Source organism: Ursus arctos, unplaced genomic scaffold, assembly GCF_023065955.2.
Source record: "Ursus arctos isolate Adak ecotype North America unplaced genomic scaffold, UrsArc2.0 scaffold_13, whole genome shotgun sequence".
NCBI lineage: Eukaryota > Metazoa > Chordata > Mammalia > Carnivora > Ursidae > Ursus > Ursus arctos.
The window spans coordinates 26,978,837-27,002,091 of NW_026622797.1; the positions used below are offsets into that span (position 1 = coordinate 26,978,837).

The 23,255-nt window shown below is 39.3% G+C and overlaps 1 protein-coding gene across 1 annotated transcript in view; it reads left to right on the forward strand.

Moving 5' to 3' along the window:
* Nucleotides 1-23,255, forward strand: part of MAP3K5 (mitogen-activated protein kinase kinase kinase 5) — a 190,631-nt gene that overhangs the window by 62,419 nt on the left and 104,957 nt on the right. The window contains exons 3-7 of the mRNA XM_026504878.4: nt 7,606-7,629; nt 13,030-13,223; nt 13,981-14,149; nt 15,321-15,427; nt 18,514-18,684. Of these exons, the coding sequence (XP_026360663.1) occupies nt 7,606-7,629; nt 13,030-13,223; nt 13,981-14,149; nt 15,321-15,427; nt 18,514-18,684 (665 nt within the window). The remainder of the gene's footprint in view (nt 1-7,605; nt 7,630-13,029; nt 13,224-13,980; nt 14,150-15,320; nt 15,428-18,513; nt 18,685-23,255) is intronic.

Genomic DNA, 23,255 nt, shown 5'->3' on the forward strand with positions numbered 1-23,255 from the left:
CTTTTATTCCTATTTGTGTTATAGAGGATTGACGTATGCATGGGAATCACAAACGTCAAATTCAGAATAGTTACCACCTTGGGGGATAGGTGTAGAATAGAACCGGCGGGGGGTTGGGGGGAGACAAGAGTCTTCAAGTTTACCTGTAATATTAGATTTCTGAGTCAAGGTGGTATATACATGGGTGTGTGATCATTTCTATACTTTTTATATAATTGAAATATTTCACAATTAATTCTTTTTTTAAGGAAGAAGTCTGCGATCGTTTGTTATTTCCTATGTCTGTCAGGATAATTTACACATACTTTGGGCATTTGAATCCCCAAATCGTTTTTAATTTCTTTTTCCTAGTGTTTTTTTTTTTTAAGATTTTATTTATTTATTTGACAGAGAGAGAGACAGCCAGCGAGAGAGGGAACACAAGCAGGGGGAGTGGGAGAGGAAGAAGCAGGCTCCCAGTGGGGCAGGGAGCCTGATGTAGGGCTTGCTCCCAGGACCCTGGGATCACACCCTGAGCCAAAGGCAAACGCTTAACGACTGTGCCACCCAGGCGCCCCTTTTTCCTAGTGTTCTAACTGTGATTAAAAAGGCTCAGATGCATTTGGATCTTTCTGCACCAAGATGGGCTTTATTCCCATTTTATCTACTACAGAATAAATATATCTTAGAGATTGATATGCATATCAGTTAGTGGTGACAGAGCTTGTGCTGAAAAGTAATGATTATGTGAGATTATTCCCTTTTTAAGAAATTTAGTTGTATTTTTCTCGGTAATCATTGCTTGAAGAGTTATTTTACAGATGGGATTTTCCTTAATAGACTGTTCTCTGCAGCAATCTATCTACATGCTTACTCCTTCCCTATCTCCCTGAGTATATCACACATTTATGTGATGGTGGAAACTCTTACTCTGCCTCAGTGCATCTAGTATTTTCTAGATTGCGATCTGACTAGCATGAAATCTTAGGTACACAAACCAGCATTTGTAACACCACTTGTATCTGGTGAATCTAGTCAGATTCTATAGTGTTCTTAAACCCATCAATTTTTCCCCTCTTACATCCCCAGTTCCTCTTCTTAAAGTTTTACCTCCCTTGTCAAAGTTAATTACTATGAGGAATTTCGTTTTAATTCGAATTGTGTATGAAATCAACATTTGTATCTTACCAATGGTTTCTGATATTTTTTTTTAGTTTAAGTGAATTTTTATTGGATTCTTTTCAGTACTTCTAAATAGCTAACTTAGTAGTATAAATTACACAATCAGTAAATGTTAGGAAAAAAATCATTGGAAAATATGACTCTGTAGTTTAACAATTTAGTAGTGAACCGAAAGCTGTACAGTAAATCACATTTTCCACATAAATTTCAGTAAAAATTTCAAGGATGCATTCTACAAGGACCTAAATTGGGTGATGGATTGGTGTGCCACAGAGATCAACTTGCACAGAAGGATCATTTATTTATAATGAACAAAAGGGAACAGAATTCAGGCAAACCTTGCCCCTTTGGGTGGGAGTCAGGAGGCTTTCAGACACCTATCTTGTGTGTAGAGAAGTATTCCTTCTTGCTCTTTCAAGGTAATTGTACCAAAAATTATCCTCATGGCCTCAGCAATTTACTAGAAACTGGCACAATCACTGAAATTGACAACAAGGACATCACTACTCTTTTCATAACGATCCTAATTTGCTTTAAATGGAATTGAATAAATATCAGAAAAACAGACTTAATATCCAATTTTTCACAATAAGTTCTAAAGGAGATTGGGTCTCTCTGCACCTGCAGATAAGGCATCATAAGGACCACAGAACTGTTTGAATGAACAACTATGATAGTTCTCAAGTTTCACCCATGGTATAGCATGTATCCAAATTTCCTTCCTTTTTAAGGCTAAATAATATTCCATTGTATGCATATACCATTTTGTTTTATCCATTCACTTACTGATTGACATTTAGGTTACTTCTTCCTTTTGGCTATTGTGAATAACGCTGCTAGGGGCATGGGTGAACAAATATCTCTTTGAGAGCCTGCTTTCAATTCTCTCAATCCAGAAGTGAAATTGCTGGATCATATGGTAATTCTATTTTTAATTTTTTGAGGAACTGCCATACTGTTAAAAATTGATGATTCTTAACGGGCTCTTTTAGTGATGGTGTTTCAAATGCTGATTTTTTTTTTTTTTTTTTAAGAAATAACTGCATTTGAATAATCTGGTCCAATTAGATGTTCTCACCCCTGATCACAAAACAATACAGGTATACAGTGTCTCTAGATCTGGTAAAATAGGAACCAAATTGGGGTTGTTTGCCTTGATAATATTAATACTTATACTGTGTATGTCTTTAAAATGCTTAAAGTACTTTCATAAGCCTATTTCAATTGTTCTTTAAAAATAATCCAAGGAGATAGACAAATTAGGTACTTACTACATAGATTAGGCAGATAAAAGATACTTTCTTTACTGATAAGAAATAAACCCAGAGAGATACAGTGACTTAGAGGGACATGGTGTCAGAGAAGGGCAAACCCCATATTGTCTGACTTGTCATAGCGTGTACTTCTAAGTCTGCATGCTGATTTCATATGTCCTGTAAAATTATAATTCTCTGGATTCTTGTTAGATTATTGAAGGGTTTGTTGTTGTTGTTGTTGTTGTTTGTTTTTTGGGTTTTTTTGTTGTTTTTTTTATCTTGAGCTTTTATACAAGCATAATGTGTAAGCACAAGTATATGCGTTTCCTAACTTTAAACACGGGCTGGTTCTGTGACACCTGTGTTGGAGTCTTCTTCCTAAGCTGGCTCGTGAGTAAGGATGAGTCCCGCCTCCTCAGTGAGGCCCAGGGTGTTCACAACAGCCCTTCTAATATTTCCTAGTCTTGTTTTGAAGTTAGGTAAGAGAATGGAGCTGGGGAGCATAAGAAATATTCCTCTTTTACCCAACTTTGGTGGAAAACTTGCCCAGTTCCCCTTGGACAGGAAGAGGGACTAGAAGGGAGGACCCAGAAGGTCACCAGCTGGGGGCCACATTCTTTCCCAGCCGGGAACTCCCAGCCTGCTCCTTTTCCTTCAGGAAACGGAGATCCTGCTTGCTAGTTCTGCTTCTCCCACCCTGAATCAATTTAACTTGGCAACCCCACACCAGCTGTTCCCACTTCCTTCCCCTGGCTGTAATTACCTAAATTCTAGGCACAAACACTTTCCAATTTTGGAGATACTCCATTTATTTATCCTGAAAATGACCCCTTCGAAGTTATATTGTCCCAAATAGCTATCAAAAGTGGTCTTTGTCTTCCCTCGCAAAGAGAGCTAGATTAGATTGTCTCTTTTGTCTTCTTCCCTCTTTGGTTATCGAAGGGTACTGGAGAATGGGGGGAAAAAACATTTTTCGGTTTTTCGGTACAGGCAGGGGGTGCGCTGACCAGAAGGCCCCTAAAGACTTCAGACAAGTTTGAAGCTGCGGTGAGGTAATGCATCCTCAAAACATTTCACTGGGAAGGAACTGAAGTTTATTTTCTTGTCTTACTTTGAGGCACTTTAGATGAAGTTTTATGCAATGATGTGAAATGCAGCAGTTGTGTCTTAAATTGATTCCCCTTCCTCCTTTTTTTCTCCTTCAGTGGGTTTCATACACATTAACATTCACTAGTCTGCCTGGGTAGGTAGATACCTTATGAGGTCTTGTCTGCTGTTTATTTGTATGAGTTGTATGAGTTGAAATGCACAAATTGCCCTTTTTTCTTCAGAGTGGATGTGTCATGTAAGGTTACATCATAAACTGTGAGTAAACTCTGTCTCCTTCAAGAGAATAACTTATATTCATTTAGCTTCTACAAAACATAAGCAATAGTTAATAAGAATTCAGTAGATCCTATGATTTTTTTAGTTTAACGGTGAATTTTTATTGGGTTCTTTTCAGTACTTCTAAATAGCAGCTAACTTAGTAGTATAAATTACACACTCCGTAAATGTTAGGGGAAAAAATCATTTGAAAATATGACCCTATAAAGTAGTTTAACAACTTAGTAGTGAACCGGAAGCAATAAACCCGCGCCCGTTTAATAGGAAGTGCTGCCTGTAGACCTTCCCATAAGCGTCTTGCTTACTTGATAACAGACCATTGATTTGTAAATCATGGCACTCTGTCCTGTCTCTGGTTCAGCAGAGCTCTCACACACACTTCATATTTCATGGGGAGATTTTTCGTGGGATGATTTTAATACTGTTTCCAAATCTGTTATATTGCAAAATGAAATGAAAGCAAAGAAGACATGTCAGAGGCTTGTTATCCCAACAAGCCATGCTTCAGGAAGATGTAGCATGTTGGTTGTAAGCCAGCAGCAGCTTATTTTCTATAGTGCCAAGCAGAGGGAGCCTTGAGCCTGCTCAGTGTTCCTCGCTGCTCCCTTAATTACTACCTCCATTTCTGCGCCCGGTGCACCAAGAGACAGATGCTGGTAGGGGAGCTCCTGTGCTGGGCATGAAGGCATCTCTCCTTCCTGTGGTACAAGGACAGTGCTCATTATGATAGGCCTTTAACCAAAAGCAAATGCTAGAACACAGAGTTGGAAGAGACAGGCAATCACTCAACCCAACTCTTAGTGTGTTACATTAGAGAGAGGAGAAATGACAGATGGCTAGTCAGGAGCAGAGCCAGGACTTACACAATTCTACAGTGATTCATAGGCCAGTATTTTATACTTTCATTAACTTATTCATGTCTTCATGCTTTTATTGAGCACCTACTGTATGCCATTTGATTTACTAGGCAACCAGTGGGGTATGAAGATGAATAAAACATCTGTGTTGCTCATGATGTGGAATGGGAGAGTCATGTGATGACATGTTTGCAATCGGTACATGTGTTGCTGTCATAGAGGTCTGTATGGGGGTAATGGTGGCAGAAATAAGGACATCATCTATTTCTTTTGGGAAGATGGGTGTCATTGAAGGCACCTTCACAAAGCACAGACGTCTTATGCAATGCACAGGGGATATTGTGTGGTAGAGGAAGAAGAGAAGGGCATTCCCTTGTTACTTAGAGGGAGGCAGGGGTGGGGGGTGTTAACTATTACAAGAGAGCAGTGTCTGAAAGACTGTGGTTTGCTTCTCTGAAGAGATGCTCCATAAATCAAGTTTGGAAAATTCTGCATACTGTGTTCCTGGCGTTGTGATTATCCAGCCTTTTTGTAAGTTATTTTTTCATGAATGATTGTGTGTGTGTGTGTGTGTGAGAGAGAGAGAGAGAGAGAGAGATAGCACGCAGGGGAAGGGGGTGGAGAAAGAGAGATGCACTAACTACCTATGAAACACCTGTGGAAAAGCCACTTTGAATCTTCCTCCGCAATGTCACTCATCCGTCTCATGATTTCTGTCCCCTGTGCACCACTATCGTCCAAGCCCTTATTTTGACGTCCCTGTACTTTTGCAGTGCCACCTAAATGCTCTTTTCCCTCCGATGCTAAATACTACCATCGAATTAGTATTTTTTTTAAACTTTAACAAGATTTACCTTTTATATATTTGTCTTTCTTGGGTAACACGTTCCCCTGATAAAAACATTTAAAAGTGCAAAAGGATATCTAGTGAAAAGTCATTCTCTCATCTTTGGCCCCCACCCAGCCAGCTCCCCCTCCACTGGGAACCACTATTACTAGATTCTTGTATCTTCCTCTAGAGAGATTTTATGAATGAACATTTTCTTTTTCTCCCTTTGATACATAAGTAGGAGCATAGGTTAGGAACCATTCTTTACTTTTCTTTTTTTCACTTAGCAGTATATCTTGGAGATCTTTCCATATCGCTGCATAAAGAACTTCCACGTTCTTTGTTCAGCTGCATTTGTATTCCATTGAACAGACATACCATGGTTTACTCAACCAGTTTCTAGCTGATAGACATTGAGGGTGTTCCCAGCCTTTGCTATTACATTGTCCCAATGTGTGCTGATACTTCTTTATGTATATTGCTCACCTTAAAAAACATTTTGACTGCCAACTGCTCACAAAACAAAGTATTTTGGCATTCAGGGCCCTCGCCAGTAAGGCCCCAAATAACTTTCTAAAATTATTGGTACATGCCAAAATGAACTTTCTTCTTAGTCTAATGATTAAATTCAAGATCTTTTTCATATACCTCTTTAACCCTCTCCTTTATACTTCCCTAAATGAACTGTCTTCTCTAGCCCCTGATGATAATGTGTGTTGTTCCCTGAAGGGGCCTTTGGTGTTTCTGATCCTCTAACTTGGATATCCACCTTCCTGCTTTGCCTTTGGAAGGAGTCTGTCCTCCTTGGCTTATCTTGAGCTCCACCTTCTCTGCTGATCTTCCCAGACTTCCTTACTTCTTAGTAACGTCCTCTTTCTCTCGGAAACGCGAGGCCTTGCTGCAGTATTACTCTTTTGACTTAGCATATGTGTACATACATGCATGTGGACCCAGGCATGTAATGTTTCTTTCTAAATGTGTACGTGTTCTTTTTTTTTTCCTTTTGTGAAGTACTGAAGGGCCCCTTGTACTATTTTGTATATATTATTATGGCTTTCAAAATTACCCAGCACCATTCCTTCCTCTATAGCTTTTTATTTACTCTTCTGTTATCCTTAAACACTCAAAAATCCTACATACTGCTCTAAGCCAAAGACCGTGTCAGTTCCCCTTTGCCCCCGTGTTGATCTTGGGATGAAGAATGATGGCCAGTTGGCTGGACTTTGAACCGCTCCTCTGCTCTTTCCTTACCTCACCAGATCTGGCTCTTCTTCTTAGCCAGATGGACCCACCCTTGAGGCGTCACAAAAGCCTCACATTCCCTGTTTCCATGACAACATACATGCCATCATTTCCAAAATTCTGTCCCATTTCTCTTTCTAAATCATGATTCCCCAACCTCAGTGAAGCCTTTATGCCATAGGCTTTTCCACATTGTCTCTTCTATGCCTCTACTTATTCAAACATCCAGAAATAATGATAATGACAGCTAGCTTTATCAAGAGCTTTTTATGCACCTGACACAGGATAGCTACGTTATTTGCACGATCTCACTCCTCACGACCTAGAAGAAAGGGAAGCTGCCTTCAGTGTATTTCTCACATTCCACTTTTTATTGAACAATATGTAAATTATATTTGTGACTGTTTATTGTCAGATGATCTTACATATGTGTGGATTTGCCTAGGAGACAGCATGGTCCTCTCCCAGAGTGTGAGTGATGTTGTACATAGGAAAACTGGACTCCTTTTAGCCTTTTCCTAAAAAGATCGTGGCTGATAATTCTGTGTGTACATAGTCTGCAAGAATGATTTTTAGATTATTAGGTTTTTGGATTTTATATGGTTGTACTGTTTCCTTGATTTTTTAAAATTATGTTATGTTGGTCACCATACAATGTACTGTTTCCTTTAAACCATTGAGAATGCCTTTATGTTCTCTCATTTCCGTCAGATTATAAATTTTTCCGATACAGGAATTTATGGTATACTCCCTGAAATTTCTAATTGCCAATAAAATTGTTAATATACATGTTCCTACATCAAATAGTTAAATTAATTATTGAATTAAATTGTATTAACTTCTGCTTTTTTTTTTTCCTTTTCTCATTTTTCAGGAAATCATTTGCCAGAAGAATACTGTGAGTATTTCCCTTAATTCTTCCAGAAATGTTTTATCTTTTCTGTTCCATCAGCTAATCTCTGGCCTTTTTTTATCTCCACAAATTATAAACTTCTCTGTTTTCCCTCTTCAGAGTTTTTTTTTCTTTTTAATTTTTTTAAAGATTTTTATTTATTTGACAGAGAGAGAGACAGCCAGTGAGAGAGGGAACACAAGCAGGGGGAGTGGGAGAGGAAGAAGCAGGCTCCCAGTGGAGCAGGGAGCCTGATTGGGGGCTCAATCCCAGGACCCTGGGATCACGCCCCGAGCTGAAGGCAGATGCTTAAGGACTGAGCCACTCAGGCACACCCCCTCCCCTTAGAGTTTCTGATGTATCAATATAAATATGGTTATTTTATCAAAACATTTCTTTAAAAGCGAAACTTTACAATAGTGGAAGATGACACTGATCCCTGTTTTTTGAATATATACTTATGTTTTGGATAAAAATGTTTCCGTAGTATATCCAATTTTGTGTAATTCTGAGTGGCACATAGGCAGCATATATACACACACTGCATATATGCATGTGTGTGTTTATGTTTATATATACATATGTAGATATCTATATCTATATAACACAAATTACAGGTACAAATACACACATATGTACACATACATATACAGGTACATGTATGTCTATCATCTGTTTATCTGTACAGATTGATTTAAGTTCCTAAGTCTAGTAGTCTGCCTTTGAGACCACACCACAGAATTCTTACCTTCCACGCAATATTAAACAAAAGTTAAAAAGTGATAAAAATAAATTTCAAATTTTAAAAATGCATGAAGAAAAATTACACAATTTAATATCTAAGGGAATCGGCCTTCTTATGCTAGTGGTTGTATTTTTCATTTGGAAAACGAATGTATCTTTGCAACTAACAGTGACAGTAATATCCTACATAAAGATCGACACCTGATTTGATTTAAGATGATAAGATTAAAATACAATTGTAGTTTTTCCTTAGATCACGAAGTTTAATACTTATGGTGAAGATTGTACCAAGTCAGAGACTCGTTGCTACCTAAATAAAGTTGTCATTATGTGCTTCTATTCCTCACATCTCTACAGGAAATGAGCAATTACTGCTTCAGGCATCTATTTCTTGTAACAGTTTTATTAAACAGATACTGATTGAACATGTATTGTGTGCCAGGCTTTGGGCTTGGGGCCCCAGGGATTCACTGTAGAGGTTGAAGATGGAGGCAGCCAGACTCATAGCTGCTCTGGGCGACAGCAAATGACTCGTGCCAGAGTCTAGTTTGGGGAGAAGGTCGGTACACAAATCAGCAAAGACACAAATTAGAAAATTCACGCAAGGCAACGTGCTCAAGAGTGGGTGACCGTATACCAACTGGTCACAGAAGGTCTTTGAGAGGAGGTGGCCTTAACCGGAAACTTGGCGGAAAGAGCTGATCGTGCCCGCTGACGGGTCGGACGTGTGGAGAAGCAGGGTTATAAGGTTTCCGAATATTGCACATGACGAACAGGTCACCTATTGGCTTGAGTAAGCTGCTGGGTCTCAGGGACGGGGTGTCCTTATCAAAAGTTGACAATTTTGAGCAGATATTTCAATATGTTTGAATGCAAAACGCCTCTCTTCCCAGAAACTTAATTTATTTTACACACACACACACACACACTTATGTTCACCTTTATGTAGCTTTTAAAAATTGAAAAACAGAATCAGCATTATTTTTTTTAACTGAAGATCATAGAATAGGACTAGGTTTTTGAACTGCAGGGTTTTCTAGCCATGAACACAGGCGTGGGCCAGAGAGATCGCTGCTGTTATTTTATGAGCACATCTCATTGTTTTGAAATTTAAGGAGATGTGGCCTTTCTTTTTTAAGAAGATTTAAATGTTTTAGAACCAGTACTTATTAATAAGGCAGTTGTTATGCCCAGGGTGTCTGTTCTTGATCACACAGTGTTTTCTTTTTTTAATTTGCTTTAGATTATCAGTTATTTCAAACTATGGGTGCAACAGCAATCTGTAAACAGAAATTGCAGTAATAAGATTCCTGAGGTATAGGTGAGCCAACCTGGGAAATAAATAGTCCCATATTATTAGTTTTCATCATTATGACAAAAAGTGCTTTTCTCAGCAGTTGGTATATTTTAAAAAAAAAAAAAGTGTCACAAGCAGCCTTCACACTTTCCCCCCACCGCACGCTCACGGGGGTCTTAGCTCAGGCCTGGGAGCACTCATGTGACTCCTGAAGTTTCATCACCCTCCCCTTTGCTTCCCCCAAAACGAGGAATTGGCAAAAAAATGTATTTATTGCCTTAGAAACATAGAGAAGAGACTCCAAAAAGTGCAGTGAGGCCAGGAACTTAGGAAGACCGTAGCATGTTGGTCATTTTCTGTGAGGACTTTGAAGCTTTATTCCATGGGGTTTAAAGGAGACGGTTGCAGGAATCCATTTTTCTCTGCTGTTTGCACGACTCTCATTTTTCTCTCTTTCCCCCTCCGGTGCTGCTACGCACCCAGACATCTGAGAGCTCTCTCTCCCAGAATTAGTTTTACACAGACACATTATTTCCCGATGCCAAGTATTTCAGTAGTTACATCTCCTCTTTCGTGTCTTAGACACAATGACACATGGTATTAAGGCTTCTGAGGATACAGAACTTTATCCAGCAGCAGCAGAATACTATTCGAAACACTAATAGTGCTTTTCTGGTTTATTGGCTTTTCATCTGTTTGTTCTAACTTTTCACGTGGCATATTCAGAGCACTTTCTTTTTGGATTTTGAGTTATAGTACTTCTCTAAGAGGAGTATTTGATTCTGTTGCTCTTTTATAACCCGCTCATAGTCAAAGCTCTAGAAGCTTTGGGAAGCAACCTCTTGGTACACTTGCCTTTCTTTTCTGCTCAGGCGATGGGTCAGGTAAAAGGATTCAATTGGCAGACATGCTATAGGATCTTGGATATAAGCAGGATAGGTTTGTTTTTCCTCTTCCTAATTAGTCTTCCAAATTATTGTTCCATGAAGGCGAACTTCAGAAAGGAACAATTTCATGTACTTGACATACAACAAGTGCTTCAAAGAATATGTTCATACATAATTCAGTCTGGCCGCAAAGGCATTTATCACTTCTTGTCTGTTTGGTATGAGGCAGTAGCTTGGCTCAGGCAGGATTTCACGAAAGTGACCTGAGGTGAAGTGTTGGTCTGTCCGCATGTAGAGGCCACTTGGGAGGGTGCTGACCCCTCTCACGATAATGGCATACCCTCTAGAGAAGAGTCCCTGGGCTGGAGTCCCAAACACATCACAGACCAGCTGCATGACCTTATCTGAGCCTTATCTGAATCCTCACCTCTAAAACAGAGACAGTAGTACTCCCTGCTCAGCGGGGAGTCTGCTTCTCCCTCTGCCTCTGCCCCTCCCCCTGCTCATGCTCTCTCTCTCTCAAATAAATAAATAAAATCTTTGAAAAAAAAAAAAGAGACAACAGTACCTTCTTCGGTGGGTCATTGGGAACGTATGACCATTCGTTCTTGGCACATGGCAAGTGTGAGTCAATGTTTGCTCTCATTGGTTTAGTTCTAAGGGGAAGAGAAGTGATGTAATTGTTTCCCATAATGCTGATATGGCTAGGGTCCGATAATCTGGGCTCGCTGTGCTCCCTAGAACAGTGATAGGGTTTCCCACATATCTCATTTTACTTGTCAGCCCTCTGCCTTTTTTTTTTCTCTCTCTCTATGGTTTTTCTCTTAGACGTCTCTCGTGTTTCCTTCGATTGAACCACACCAAATGCTTCCCAGGTCTGCGCTTTAATTGGAAACTCTTTTATGTTCCAGTCGCGTATTTCCAGTTCTCTTCTGGACATTCTGACTTTTGGTGTCCTGCCCCTCCTTACATCTCAGCCTTTTTAGTAGTGACCATTTTATGATTCCCACCCCAACTCAGGTTTCAACCTCTTGACGTTCCTCTCATATATTAACTGGAAGTCGGGTTCTATTTGTGATTTATTACCTGAAATATAACAAGTGCCCTCAACTGTCATATGTTCATCAATAATGAAGTCTGCTTCTGCTTTCTGAATTTTTGCTAATGATACCACTTTTTTTAGGTAGCCCCATTTAAGACTGTGATTATGTTTTCTTTCCTGCTCTGAATGCTTCCATGATTCCCAGCGCCCAGAACATATGGTTTAAAATCCTGAGCTTTGCATCCATGTCCCTTCCCTGAGCTCTAAGACCCAGTCAGACTGACTCAGGGGTGTCTGGTCCAATTTCCCCTTTCTTCTTTCCAGCTCAATTTTTGCTTGCACTAGTGTTCCCTCACCTGGCATCATTGGCCAGGATGAGTGAGTGGAGAGTGGGGTGGGCTGAGGCCAGAGCGAGAAGCAGGATTTGAGGCGTCAGTCCCTTGTAGGCCACCGGGATGTGTCTTACCTTCATCGCAAGAGCAAGGGAGGGGGCCTTGTTCAGCTGAGGCAAGCATCTGATAGAGGTTGTTGAAAGGTCACTGTAAGTGGTGAATCACTACCTTCTACACCTGAAACCAATTTTGCCATGTAGGTTAACTAACTAGAATTTAAATAAAAACTTGAAATCAGAAGAAAAAAAAAGATCGCGTTGACAGCTGGGTTGAGAATAGATTGGGGGTGAAAGTGGAAGCAGGGAGACCAACTAAAGGCCAGTGACAGGGGCTCAGGCTGGGTATGTTGGTGGCCTGGTCTTCCACGCCGGCAGAGAAGATGGAGGGAAATGGACAAATAGGAGATCTATTTTGGAGGCAGGATAGACCGGATTTTGATAGGATATGGGTGGTGAAGGAATGGCAGCATCAAGGAAAACTTCTGAGTCTCTAGTTTTAGTAACTAGGAGGCTGATGGAGCCGTGACCGTGACAGAGCAGCCTGGAGGGAGCAGCTTTGTTCCGGGCTCACTCATAGCACAGCCGGTCAGGTGCAGAGCCCTTAAACATTAGCTCTTATTCTTGTCATGTATTTAGGCTGTGTCTCTGTGATTAAATTTTAAATTCCCCGAAGGCTGAAGGCTGTGTTTTAAACTACTCTGTTTTTCCTGCAGCATGCATATATCATAATGCCTTAGCCACGAGAGATGGTGAATAAATATTTAATTGACTAATAGAAGCTGTGCCATAGTGGGTTTTTTTGTTTTTTTTTTTTTTGCATCATCTGTAAGTCCTAATTGTTTGCAGTAAGCAATTAAAGAAATTGGAGGACATTTCCACTTTCATAGGTCATAAATAAGAAATGAGGTTTTTTCTCTTTCGCTTCACCTTCAGCGTGAGTACTTAAAATGGCCCAGACTCAGTGCAGTAAGACTTGGGATTTCGTTAGTGTGGAGTCTCAGGCGAGCTCACCCCCCACCCCTCCTGGCGCCTCCTCTTTCCGCAGATGTGCACTGGGAACTACACATTCGTCCCTTACATGGTCACTCCACATAACAAGGTCTACTGCTGTGATAGCAGCTTCATGAAGGGGTTGACGGAGCTCATGCAACCGAACTTCGAGCTGCTTCTTGGACCCATTTGCTTACCTCTTGTGGACCGTTTCATTCAGCTTCTGAAGGTGGCGCAAGCAAGTTCCAGGTAAAGTTGAGTAATGCCATTTGATGATGATAATGGAGTGCTCTTCTACTTCCTTTATTTGTGCATCTTGTCGGATGTTTCTTAGATCTAGCACACAGCCAAGGACCAGGAAAATAAAAGTATGACATCTTCTCAGTAGATAAAAGAGATGGCACATAGTTCACTGTATTCACAAGAGAACAACTTGAGATCAGAAAGGAAAAAAAAAGACTGCTAACGACATTATAGTAATGGTAGGGATAGAAAATATGTATTCAAAGTACAGAAACAGTGTCAGAATAAATGTCCACAGACTTTCACTGTAAGAGCAAGAATTTCGCCAAAATTGCTGATGGCAGTATTATATTTTAGTTAAGAACAACCATTTATGGTAAAACATGATGACGCTGAGTCATAAAGTGAGGGCTATATTATGTTCAAATCATAGGCACACCTGATTTATTTGGAACAATTTCTACTCAAAACAGTAAAATGAAAAAGTTTTGGCATTTCAAGTGGTATGTGGCAGGTTCTTGGAAAATTCATTAAGATGCAGTATCTTTACCTAAGTCTTCCTAAAACAAAGCAGAGTGTTACATACATATACGTAGGACTCCCAAATTTCTTAATAATGCAAGATGTATGGGGTGTTCATTCTATGCATCCTGTGAATTGAAAGTTACAAATGCTGCAGATATCATTCGTTTCCTTATACAGTCATTGCTTTTCATTGAAATCCTTTCTAGTATTAATTCTTTGAAATGTGTTTTCCTACCAGCCAGTATTTCCGGGAATCTATACTCAATGATATCAGGAAAGCTCGAAATTTATACACTGGTAAAGAATTGGCAGCTGAATTGGCAAGAATTCGGCAACGAGTAGATAATATTGAAGTCTTGACAGCAGATATTGTCATAAACCTCTTACTTTCCTACAGAGACATCCAGGTGAGAAGATGCTTAAAGGAAATTCTTCATCAGGTAGCGTGTTGGAGGAATAAGGGAGGGTGGGCATCAGATTTCAGTTAGCTGAGCGGTCATTCATGTCACTATGTGTAATTTTTTATTGACTTTTCTAAGCTCTCCATCCTGAGAATTTATGATGGATGGAAAAGACTCCGATGAGTTAGCCATCTGTGATTTGTGTAATGAAGTACTTGTATGGTAAAGGTCTCACTTTTTCCTCCAGAAGAAGAAAAGGAAAAAACTGTGTGCATAGCTGACCTGTGGGTAATCTATACTATTTCGTTAGCCTCAGACACACCTGTCAGCCAATAAGTGAAAGTTTTGTTGTGGCAAATAGCAGAAATGTGGGGCGGGGGGGGGGTGCTTTCTGGACGTAGCTCTTACTCCTTGGAATTCTGTTGTTTGAATTGATAGAGCTAGATCTGACGAGCCAGGAGCAAGAAATATGCAACTGATTAATTATAAAAATAACTTTAAAAATATATCATGTAAAACACAGCAATGTGCCATTTAATTTTATTGACATGTCTTAAATTTTTTTAAATATGGTAAATAGAATGAAATCCTCTCTGAGTTGGGAATTTGCTGTTAGAGTTTTACATAGTAAAATATAAATGACTTCTAGTTTCTTATTTCCATCCAGCCTTTCAGGCCCAAGTAAATCTTCATGAGAACAACAGAAACTGACATACATGTGAAGGTGTGGTACTTCAGATCCCAAGACTAGGGGAGCTTGGAATGACATCATCTTGTTACTTAAAACTGAAGTTCAGTCATTTGCTCCATGTCCTTGATATTTTGAAAATCATTTCTTTGAAAGTGATTGATAGGACACTGTGTGCCAGGAATCTGGCTCCATGGAGAAGTGAACCACCCATAGTTAGACAATAGAGTATTATCATGCTAGACGGTTTACTGTTTGGGGGTGAGTTGTGGTAACTCTGTATTTTAAGGCTTTTATCTATATAATCCAAATTTCTTATTTAAGAAAAAACCATTTCTTTTTGGTTCTGGATTCTCCAAAGTATTCCATGGATCCTAGTTCTCTTTTTAACACCCTTCACAGATTCAGATATCTGGTTGTCAAAAGTCATCTCATTGTCAGAACTTTCTCCTAGTGGTTTAACTCTGTTATTCTCCTCTTGTTTGAAAGGACTATGATTCTATTGTGAAGCTGGTAGAGACATTAGAAAAGCTGCCAACCTTTGATCTGGCTTCCCATCACCATGTGAAGTTTCATTATGCATTTGCACTGAATAGGTAAGAAGAAAAAGTTCTGTCCGCAGTATGCTTACATACTGTTTTGTAACCTGCATTTTCTTCCTAGGGTATGTTTTTGCCATACCATTGCAACCACTCCCTACTAGAATGTAATATTAATATTTCTACTTCAACCATATGAAATATAGGAAGCATATACATTCTGGTTTTTTATTTTTTTTGTCAGGTAAAAAAAAAAACCCTTACAGTTTGTATATTTAAATTCTTTTTTTGTTTCGTTTTGTTTTGTTTTAATTTAGTTTTTATTATGTTTTGTTAGTCATACAGTACATTAGTTTTTGATGTAGTGTTCAGGGATTCATTATTTGCTATAATAATGATTTGGTATAATAATTTGGTATAACACCCAGTGCTTATTACAACACGTGCCCTCCTTAATACCCATCACCCAGCTACCCAATCCCCCCCACCCCCGCCCCTCTGAAACCCTCAGTTTGTTTCCTGGAGTCCCTAGTCTCTCATGGTTCGTTTCCCCCTCTGATTGCCCCCCTTCAGTTTTCCCTTCCTTCCCCTAATGTCCTCCGTGCTATTCCTTAAATTCTTAAAATTCTTTTTTTCTATGTCTGAATTTGTATTTTCTGTTTATACTTGTTTAGAAATTTTTTACATTGCACGAATATGATGTTATTTTTAGGCAAATAAGCTCAACCCCAAATGGTTATTTACTTAAAAATTTATAAAGTAGGGGGGCCCCTGGGTGGCTTAGTTCATTAAGTGTCTGACTCTTGGTTTCTGCTAGAGTCATGATCTAGGGGTCATGGGATCAAGCCCGGCATCAGGCTCTGTGCTGAGCACAGAATCTGCTTAAGACTCTCTCTCCCTCTGCCCCTTCCCCTCTGCCCCGACTCTCTCTCTCTCCCATAAATAAATAAATCTTTAAGAAAAATTTACCAAGTAGGGTAAGGGTAGTTATGTCTAGGTGAACATATTCCTAACCAGAGAATATTTTCATTTTTACTGCTCTGAATATATCTAATTATGATCAGAACTCCATTGGCCACATTTTAGGGCATGTATGCATGAATCTGCTAAGACCAGCATGGAGGCTGCTCCTTCCAGTCCTGCCTCTGGGCCTTCTGTCCGCATCATGGCACATACCTCAGTGCCGCGTCCTACCCAGGGTTACCAAGGAGGCCAGCCATGCTCTGGCCACGGAGAGGCCCAAAGCACTGAGCTGTCCAAAGCTCGTTAGTTGTGCTGCCCTCTTCCATGATGGCAAGTTGAATCTATATGTCGTCACTACAGCTGAAGAAAATGAGTGGAAGAGAAAGGGAGAGACATCATGTCTCTGGATCCCTTGCCGTGTGTCACTTCAGGCTTGATTATTTTACAGATGAGGAAGCCGAAGCTTGGAGAGATTGAATACCTTTTCTTTAAGGCCCATAGTTAGCAAGTCATAAAACTGAGGCTCAAATCCCGATCTATCTGATACTGATGTCAGTTTTCTTCATCACTAGGTTCTCCTGCCTCTGCCTGCAAAGAAAAAAGTCAGCATGCTATTTAACCAGAGATTGTTTCATTCCTTCTTTAACCACCCAAACTGTAGGACTTGCTAACTTTATCAATAAGTGTAGAATGAAAGTGTATTTCATTTCCCCATTTATTAAACATCTTTTTCTTTAGATTTGACAGAATGAGATGAGACCTCCAGAGATTACCAGCTCCAACTGGCTCTCAAATAAATCTTTCTTGAAAGATGGAATGGAATATGTTCTTTTTTGAAATGAAAAATGAAAGTCCATAGAGCCTCTTATATTTTTCTTTATCTGTGTTTTATCTTTACCTTTTCTAAAATACAATATGATGAGTTTGTATGAAGAGTTATTATAAACTCAAGGTATTTAGGACAAAGTGAAAAAAAGAATTTCATAGTTAGATGTATTTAAAGTCATAGTGGAGAAGAGAAATAGCTTTTTGTAGCAGCTTTATTGAAATATAATTCATAAATCATACAATTCACCCATTTAAGGTACACAATTTAATGGTTTTTAATATAGTAACAGAATTGTATGACCATCAACACAATAAATATAACATTTTCATCTCTCTAAAAGGAAACCCATTAGCAATCACTCTCCCTTTGCCCCCCGAATCTCCCATACCTAGGCAACCACTAATCTACTTTTGGTCTCTAGATTTGCCTATTCTGGACATGTCATATAAATGGATCATATTATGTGTAATCTCTTGTGACTGGCTTCTTTCACTTAGCATAATGTTCTTAAGGTCCAAGAAATCATTTTTAAGAGAATTTTTTTTAAAGATTTTATTTATTTATTTGTCGGAGAGGGAGGGAGAGAGCACATGCACGTGAGGGGGAGAGCACAAGCAGAGGGAGCGGCAGGCAGAGGGAGAAGCAGGCTCCCTGCTGAGCAAGGAGCCTGATTTGGGACTTGATGCCAGGACCCTGGGATCACAACCTGAGCCGAAGGCAGACACTTGTAATCAACTGAGCCACCCAGGCTTCCCTTTAAGAGAATTTTTATCGGGTTTTGAGAATGAAATACACATACTTGCTATTTTTGAATGACCTATATAAAGCATCTTCCTTAGATCATCAACTGGTCACACATGGACATTAGGCAACTCTTGGGTTAAAGTTGGATTGTTGGTCATGTCTGTGAATAAGTTTGTACAGTGTTTAGGAGCAAAAGCCATTGAAACCTAAAGTCAGGGTTTGGTCCTCATCTGGATTGGTTGACTTCCCCATTTAAGGCCACAGACTGCATTTCTAATTGTGCTCCATGCCCTTGAACCTATGAACCATGAACCTATGGACTACGAAATTAGAAGGACTATATAGATGGGTAGATGCAAATCTATCACCGTCATCAGGAAGGTGGTTCAGAAGTGATCCTTGTTAAATCCAGTAGACATGCGATAGGATGAAAAGACAAAAAGGCTTAGGACAGAGCTTTACAGGGGACTCTCAAAGTCTTATGGTTGTCTTTATCCTGCCAAACCTCACTAATGTGACTCAATATATCAAGTAGCGTTTTAAAAAGGCCTACATTGCTTCTGTAATCTATATTGAAAAAATGATATTTTTTCTTCCCCTACCGTAGGAGAAATCTCCCTGGAGATAGAGCAAAAGCTCTTGATGTTATGATCCCGCTGGTGCAAAGTGAAGGGCAGGTTGCTTCAGATATGTATTGCCTCGTTGGTCGAATCTACAAAGACATGTTTTTGGACTCTAATTTCCTGGACACTGAGAGTCGAGACCATGGAGCTTCTTGGTAAGTATATCGGATAAGATGCCTACTTGATAAATCCATGACATGAAAAAAATGGTTTGCAAATGGGAGTGTTAAATTATTGTTATCCTTTAGATTGTGTTTTACGAAGTAAATCTTAGAGTTTATAGCATCAGTAAACAATTTTGATGAAATTCATTTGATATGGCAGAGTAAATTGGGGTAAGTTGGATGTAAAGATAATTTGAGAAAGTAGCATTTTAAAAAGAGATTTTAAAATATAATCTAGAATATAGTAAGAAAAATATCATTTTGTAGAGAATTTATAAAAGTTGATGGAAAGACATGAAAGAATACTAGAATGTATGAACAAATATGCCAAATTTGTAGATGAGAAGACTTAATATTTTAAAGATGTTAATTTTCCCCAACAGGGTTTTCATGTGACATGACAAATTGATTCTAAAATTTATTTGAATAAACAAAGGGCCAAGAAACGGCAAAGCAATCTTGGAGAATAAAGTGGAAGGACTTGTTCTACCAGATAACAAGACCTACTATAAAGATATAATAATTAAGATATTGCAGTATGAGTGTAGGCATAGACAAACACTGGAACAGAAAAGAGATCCTGGAACAGACTGAGATATTTATGAGACTAGATTTATGACAGTGCACTTCATGAATCAGAGTGGAAAGGGTGGACTCTTCAGGAATGGGACTGGGAAAATTTGTTCATCTGCTCATAAAAATAAAATGAAATTGGATTTCTACTCTAAGGCATGCATAAGAAATGAAATCCAAGTGGATGAAAAGGCCAAAATATTTTTTAAATACTTTAGAAAAAAAAACTTTTAAAATAAAATATACACGCTGACCTTAGGATAGGAAAGAATTTCTTAAACAAGGCTTAAAAATACCATGAATTATAGAAAGAAAAGATTGGGAAATGAGAGTGCATCAAGATTTGCTTCTGTTCATCAAGGTTCTGCCCTTCGGAAATGGCAGGGTGGGTTCTGTTGCACTGCTACTCCTGCCAATTATAATAATTATAAACTTTGAAAAAACACTTAAGAAGGAAAACAGTTTGAAAGCACTGGAAAGTGACTAACCGTAGTCAGAAACTGGAGAGGTTTTGATTCTTGGATGAAGGGTACCACACTGGGTAAGATCCACATCTAAATGGGTTTTCCCTTGGGGGCATTCCCTGATCTGCAGAGCACAGGATGGGTAGAACTCAAGAAAAAAACTAGGGTCTTAATGGTCAGAGGGGTCATTTTGAGGCTGCCAGAGTGCCTAGAAATTGAGTGAGATACCCCCTCCATGAAGGAGCCACAGAGAGAGAGCCCCAAAATCTGTATATAAACTGTTCAATTCTCAGCTGACTTCTGACATGTGCGAGTTTTACCCTAGGAGCCCAGGTGGAAAATAGTAGCTAGAAGTCTTAGAGAGCAGAACAGAAATTTCAGCAGCTGCCCCGTGTAGGAGAGACAGACTTTGGAATTTGAACCTGAAGTCAGAGGGGCTTCGTGAACAATCCAAGCTTCCCGCTGCAACTCCAGAAGGGCTGTGGCATAGGAATAAAAAACTACATCCCAAGGCTAAGGAAGTGCACTAAAAATTAAGAGCAAATCTGAGTCAGAGCCACCCTAATAAAACCTAAAACCAAGCCCACGCATGATCAAGGTAAACCACCAACAATTCTTTGCCTGTTAGAACAAGACCAGGGGCGCCTGGGTGGCTCAGTCATTAAGCGTCTGCCTTCGGCTCAGGGCCTAATCCTGGGGTCCTGGGATCGAGCCCCGCATCGGGCTCCCTCCTCCGCTGGGAGCCTGCTTCTTCCTCTCCCACTCCCCCTGCTTGTGTTCCTTCTCTTGCTGGCTGTCTCTCTCTCTGTCAAATAAATACAATCTTAAAAAAAAAAATAACAAGACTGAATACTCTTAAGAGGAGTATAACAGAATGCAAACTCAACAACATATCATCCAAAATGTCTAGCACACCTTTAGAAACTTACTAGATTTATAAAGAAGTAGTTAAGTGTGACAATATCAATTGTTGGCAAGGATGTTAGAGGAAAGGGAGTCTCTCCTGGTTGTGGCAGAAAGTTTTATGACCACCTAAAGATTTTGTTATGATCAAGGAAAGTTGATAGCTAGCCTATCCTATCCAGCGGATCTACTCCAACTTATATACTCTAGAGAAATTCTTGAAGTTCCTCTGTATAAAACATTTGACATGCAAAAAAAAAAAAAATCTTTAAAAAAAGTTGAGCAAAATCAGCAAATGGCAGAGAGATACATGGAGTACAATATCATTTATGGAAACTTTAAAAGCAATCATACACACCTAGTAAAGGTATAGATGCATGAAAACACATAATAAATTCTCAGTTCAGTATAATGGTTACCAGTAGGGATGAAGGAGTAGAAGGGAGTGATTCACATGCAGCTGCAAGAATATTTAAAACATTTCATTTCTTAAGGTGAGTGGTGGGTATGTGGGAGTGTTGCTTATATTATTTTTCTGTATTTCCTAATATTCCTAAACTATTCTCTAATTTAAAATATATACATTAAAGGGGGTTGGCTTACCTCAGGAGTTCCTCAGTGATAGCCATAAAATTTTTTAAGTTGTGACACAGAAATCTTAACTTTGCAAAATCTTATATTATTTTAGCAGGTGAACCAGGGACTGAAATTGGGCTAAAGGGTTATAACCAGGGAGGTAAACTTGGGGACAGTGATTTCCTGGATCCTCATGGAAAGTTTTGGTTTGGACTTTCAAATTTGTATTACAAATTTTTAGTGTAATCCAGAAAGTTTTACAGTTTCTCTTAACCAAGTTTTTTTTTTCCTGCTGTTACAAAAGAGGTGAGTGTAACTATGCAGTCTTCCTTGTACCAGATTTACACTTCAAGAAAACTCTTAGTTGTAGGAGAGTTAGAAGCTGATGTTTGGAAGCATTGTGCCAGTATAAATGCTTTGATATGGCAGTGATAATGAAATGCATAGGTAATCTTCAAAAGCCCAATTTTCATGGTCAGCGAATTCAAAAACATCTCCTATGAAGTTAGCGTGCATCGTGTACCGGAATGAAATCAAGCATTTCCCTATTTGAAAATCAAACAGACTCATGAGAGCTTTCAAGGTCACATAAAGTTCAGTTACGGAACAGAGTTTTTTCTAGTTGTGTTTTTGTTTTAACTCACTACACTTCCAGATTCTGGCTCCTTTTTTATCATTCCCTCTACCTGAGAACTATTAACTGCCTCTCAAAAAAGCTTTGTGTTCAAGGTCTTCAGGTCAAAATGAAGATGTCAGAATTCTGATGATTTCATTTTAAGCTGTCCATTAATTTTCTAGTAAGAACAGGGAAGGCTGTTAGAGATCAAAGCCTTTTAATGGTAGGGTGCCTAGGAGTTGATCTTGCGTCACTTACTTGGTATTAAAAGAATGTCACTTTTATTGTAGATTACCTATCCATAACCTGCCATTATTGTCATGTATAGCCATACATCGGTTTGTCCTGAGGGTTGCTACGAAGTCCCCCCCCTTTTTAAATAGGGTTTTTTTTTTCACGCCCTCACACTTACAAGCTTCTTCAGTATTTCTTAATGTTTTGATCCAGCTCCCACAATGCTGCAAACACACTCATTCATGTTGGTGTGTTGGCATCATCCCTAACCTCCCTTTCTGTTGGAGGTGAGAAGTGAAAAGCACATTGTCAAGGTGCTGACACAAGAGGGTGTCCCTGAGGTTATGAGACATTCTGCCAGATGTACCCAGGATTGTGTATGTCCTGAGTCATGGGTCCCAAAGGGATGTTTCCACTGGCTTTGTCTGAGCCATCATCTCCCTGACTTTTCACTTGTCAAATGCTGGTGCAAGGCCAAGGAGAGCTATGTCATGGCAGGTAGTCAGTCCCTCAGGCCTCTTTCCCTGGACATTTTCCATGGCCTGAATCATTTTTTGTTGGCTTGCAGAGATAGTGATGTACTGACCACGGAAAATTTAAGGATAGGAACTTTCACTCAATAGTGAAAGAGCCCCAAGCAGCTGTGGTTCCAGTGGCTCATCGAGCTCTTTCTTGCAGTTCCCCATTTTAACACCTTTGATGAGTTCAGGGTTCTGCTCCAAGTAGAGGGAGAAAGTGTTGCACTCCTCTCAGCGTCGGGCCTGGGGCAGGTACTGTGGCAAGGCACCGTTTTACGCCTGGGCATGTCTGTTTTCTGAGAGCTTTTCCTGGGGGTTCAGAATACAAAAATAGGAAATAAGAAAAAAGTTTATGGTTTAGATTTTTTTTTTAAGTTTGCAGAATTGTGATACGTTGTTAGAATATTTTTTTTTTTTCTCTTCTGTTAGAACAAACTTTGGTTGTTGAATCTTATCTGGGACAGAGGCCGAGTGGTTTGAATGAACACATCCTGCTGATTTAAGTATTAAAAAAAGCCTAGTTCTCTGACATTTGATGTTTCTCATTGTCATTTCCTTCGTTATTTTTGTCCATTGAAGCTCTTGAGGCTGGCTAAAATAATGCTATTTTTTCTGTACTTAAATTTCTATAATCCAGCTTAAGGTAGGAAAAACGCCTTTTTGACCTTTACATAATTA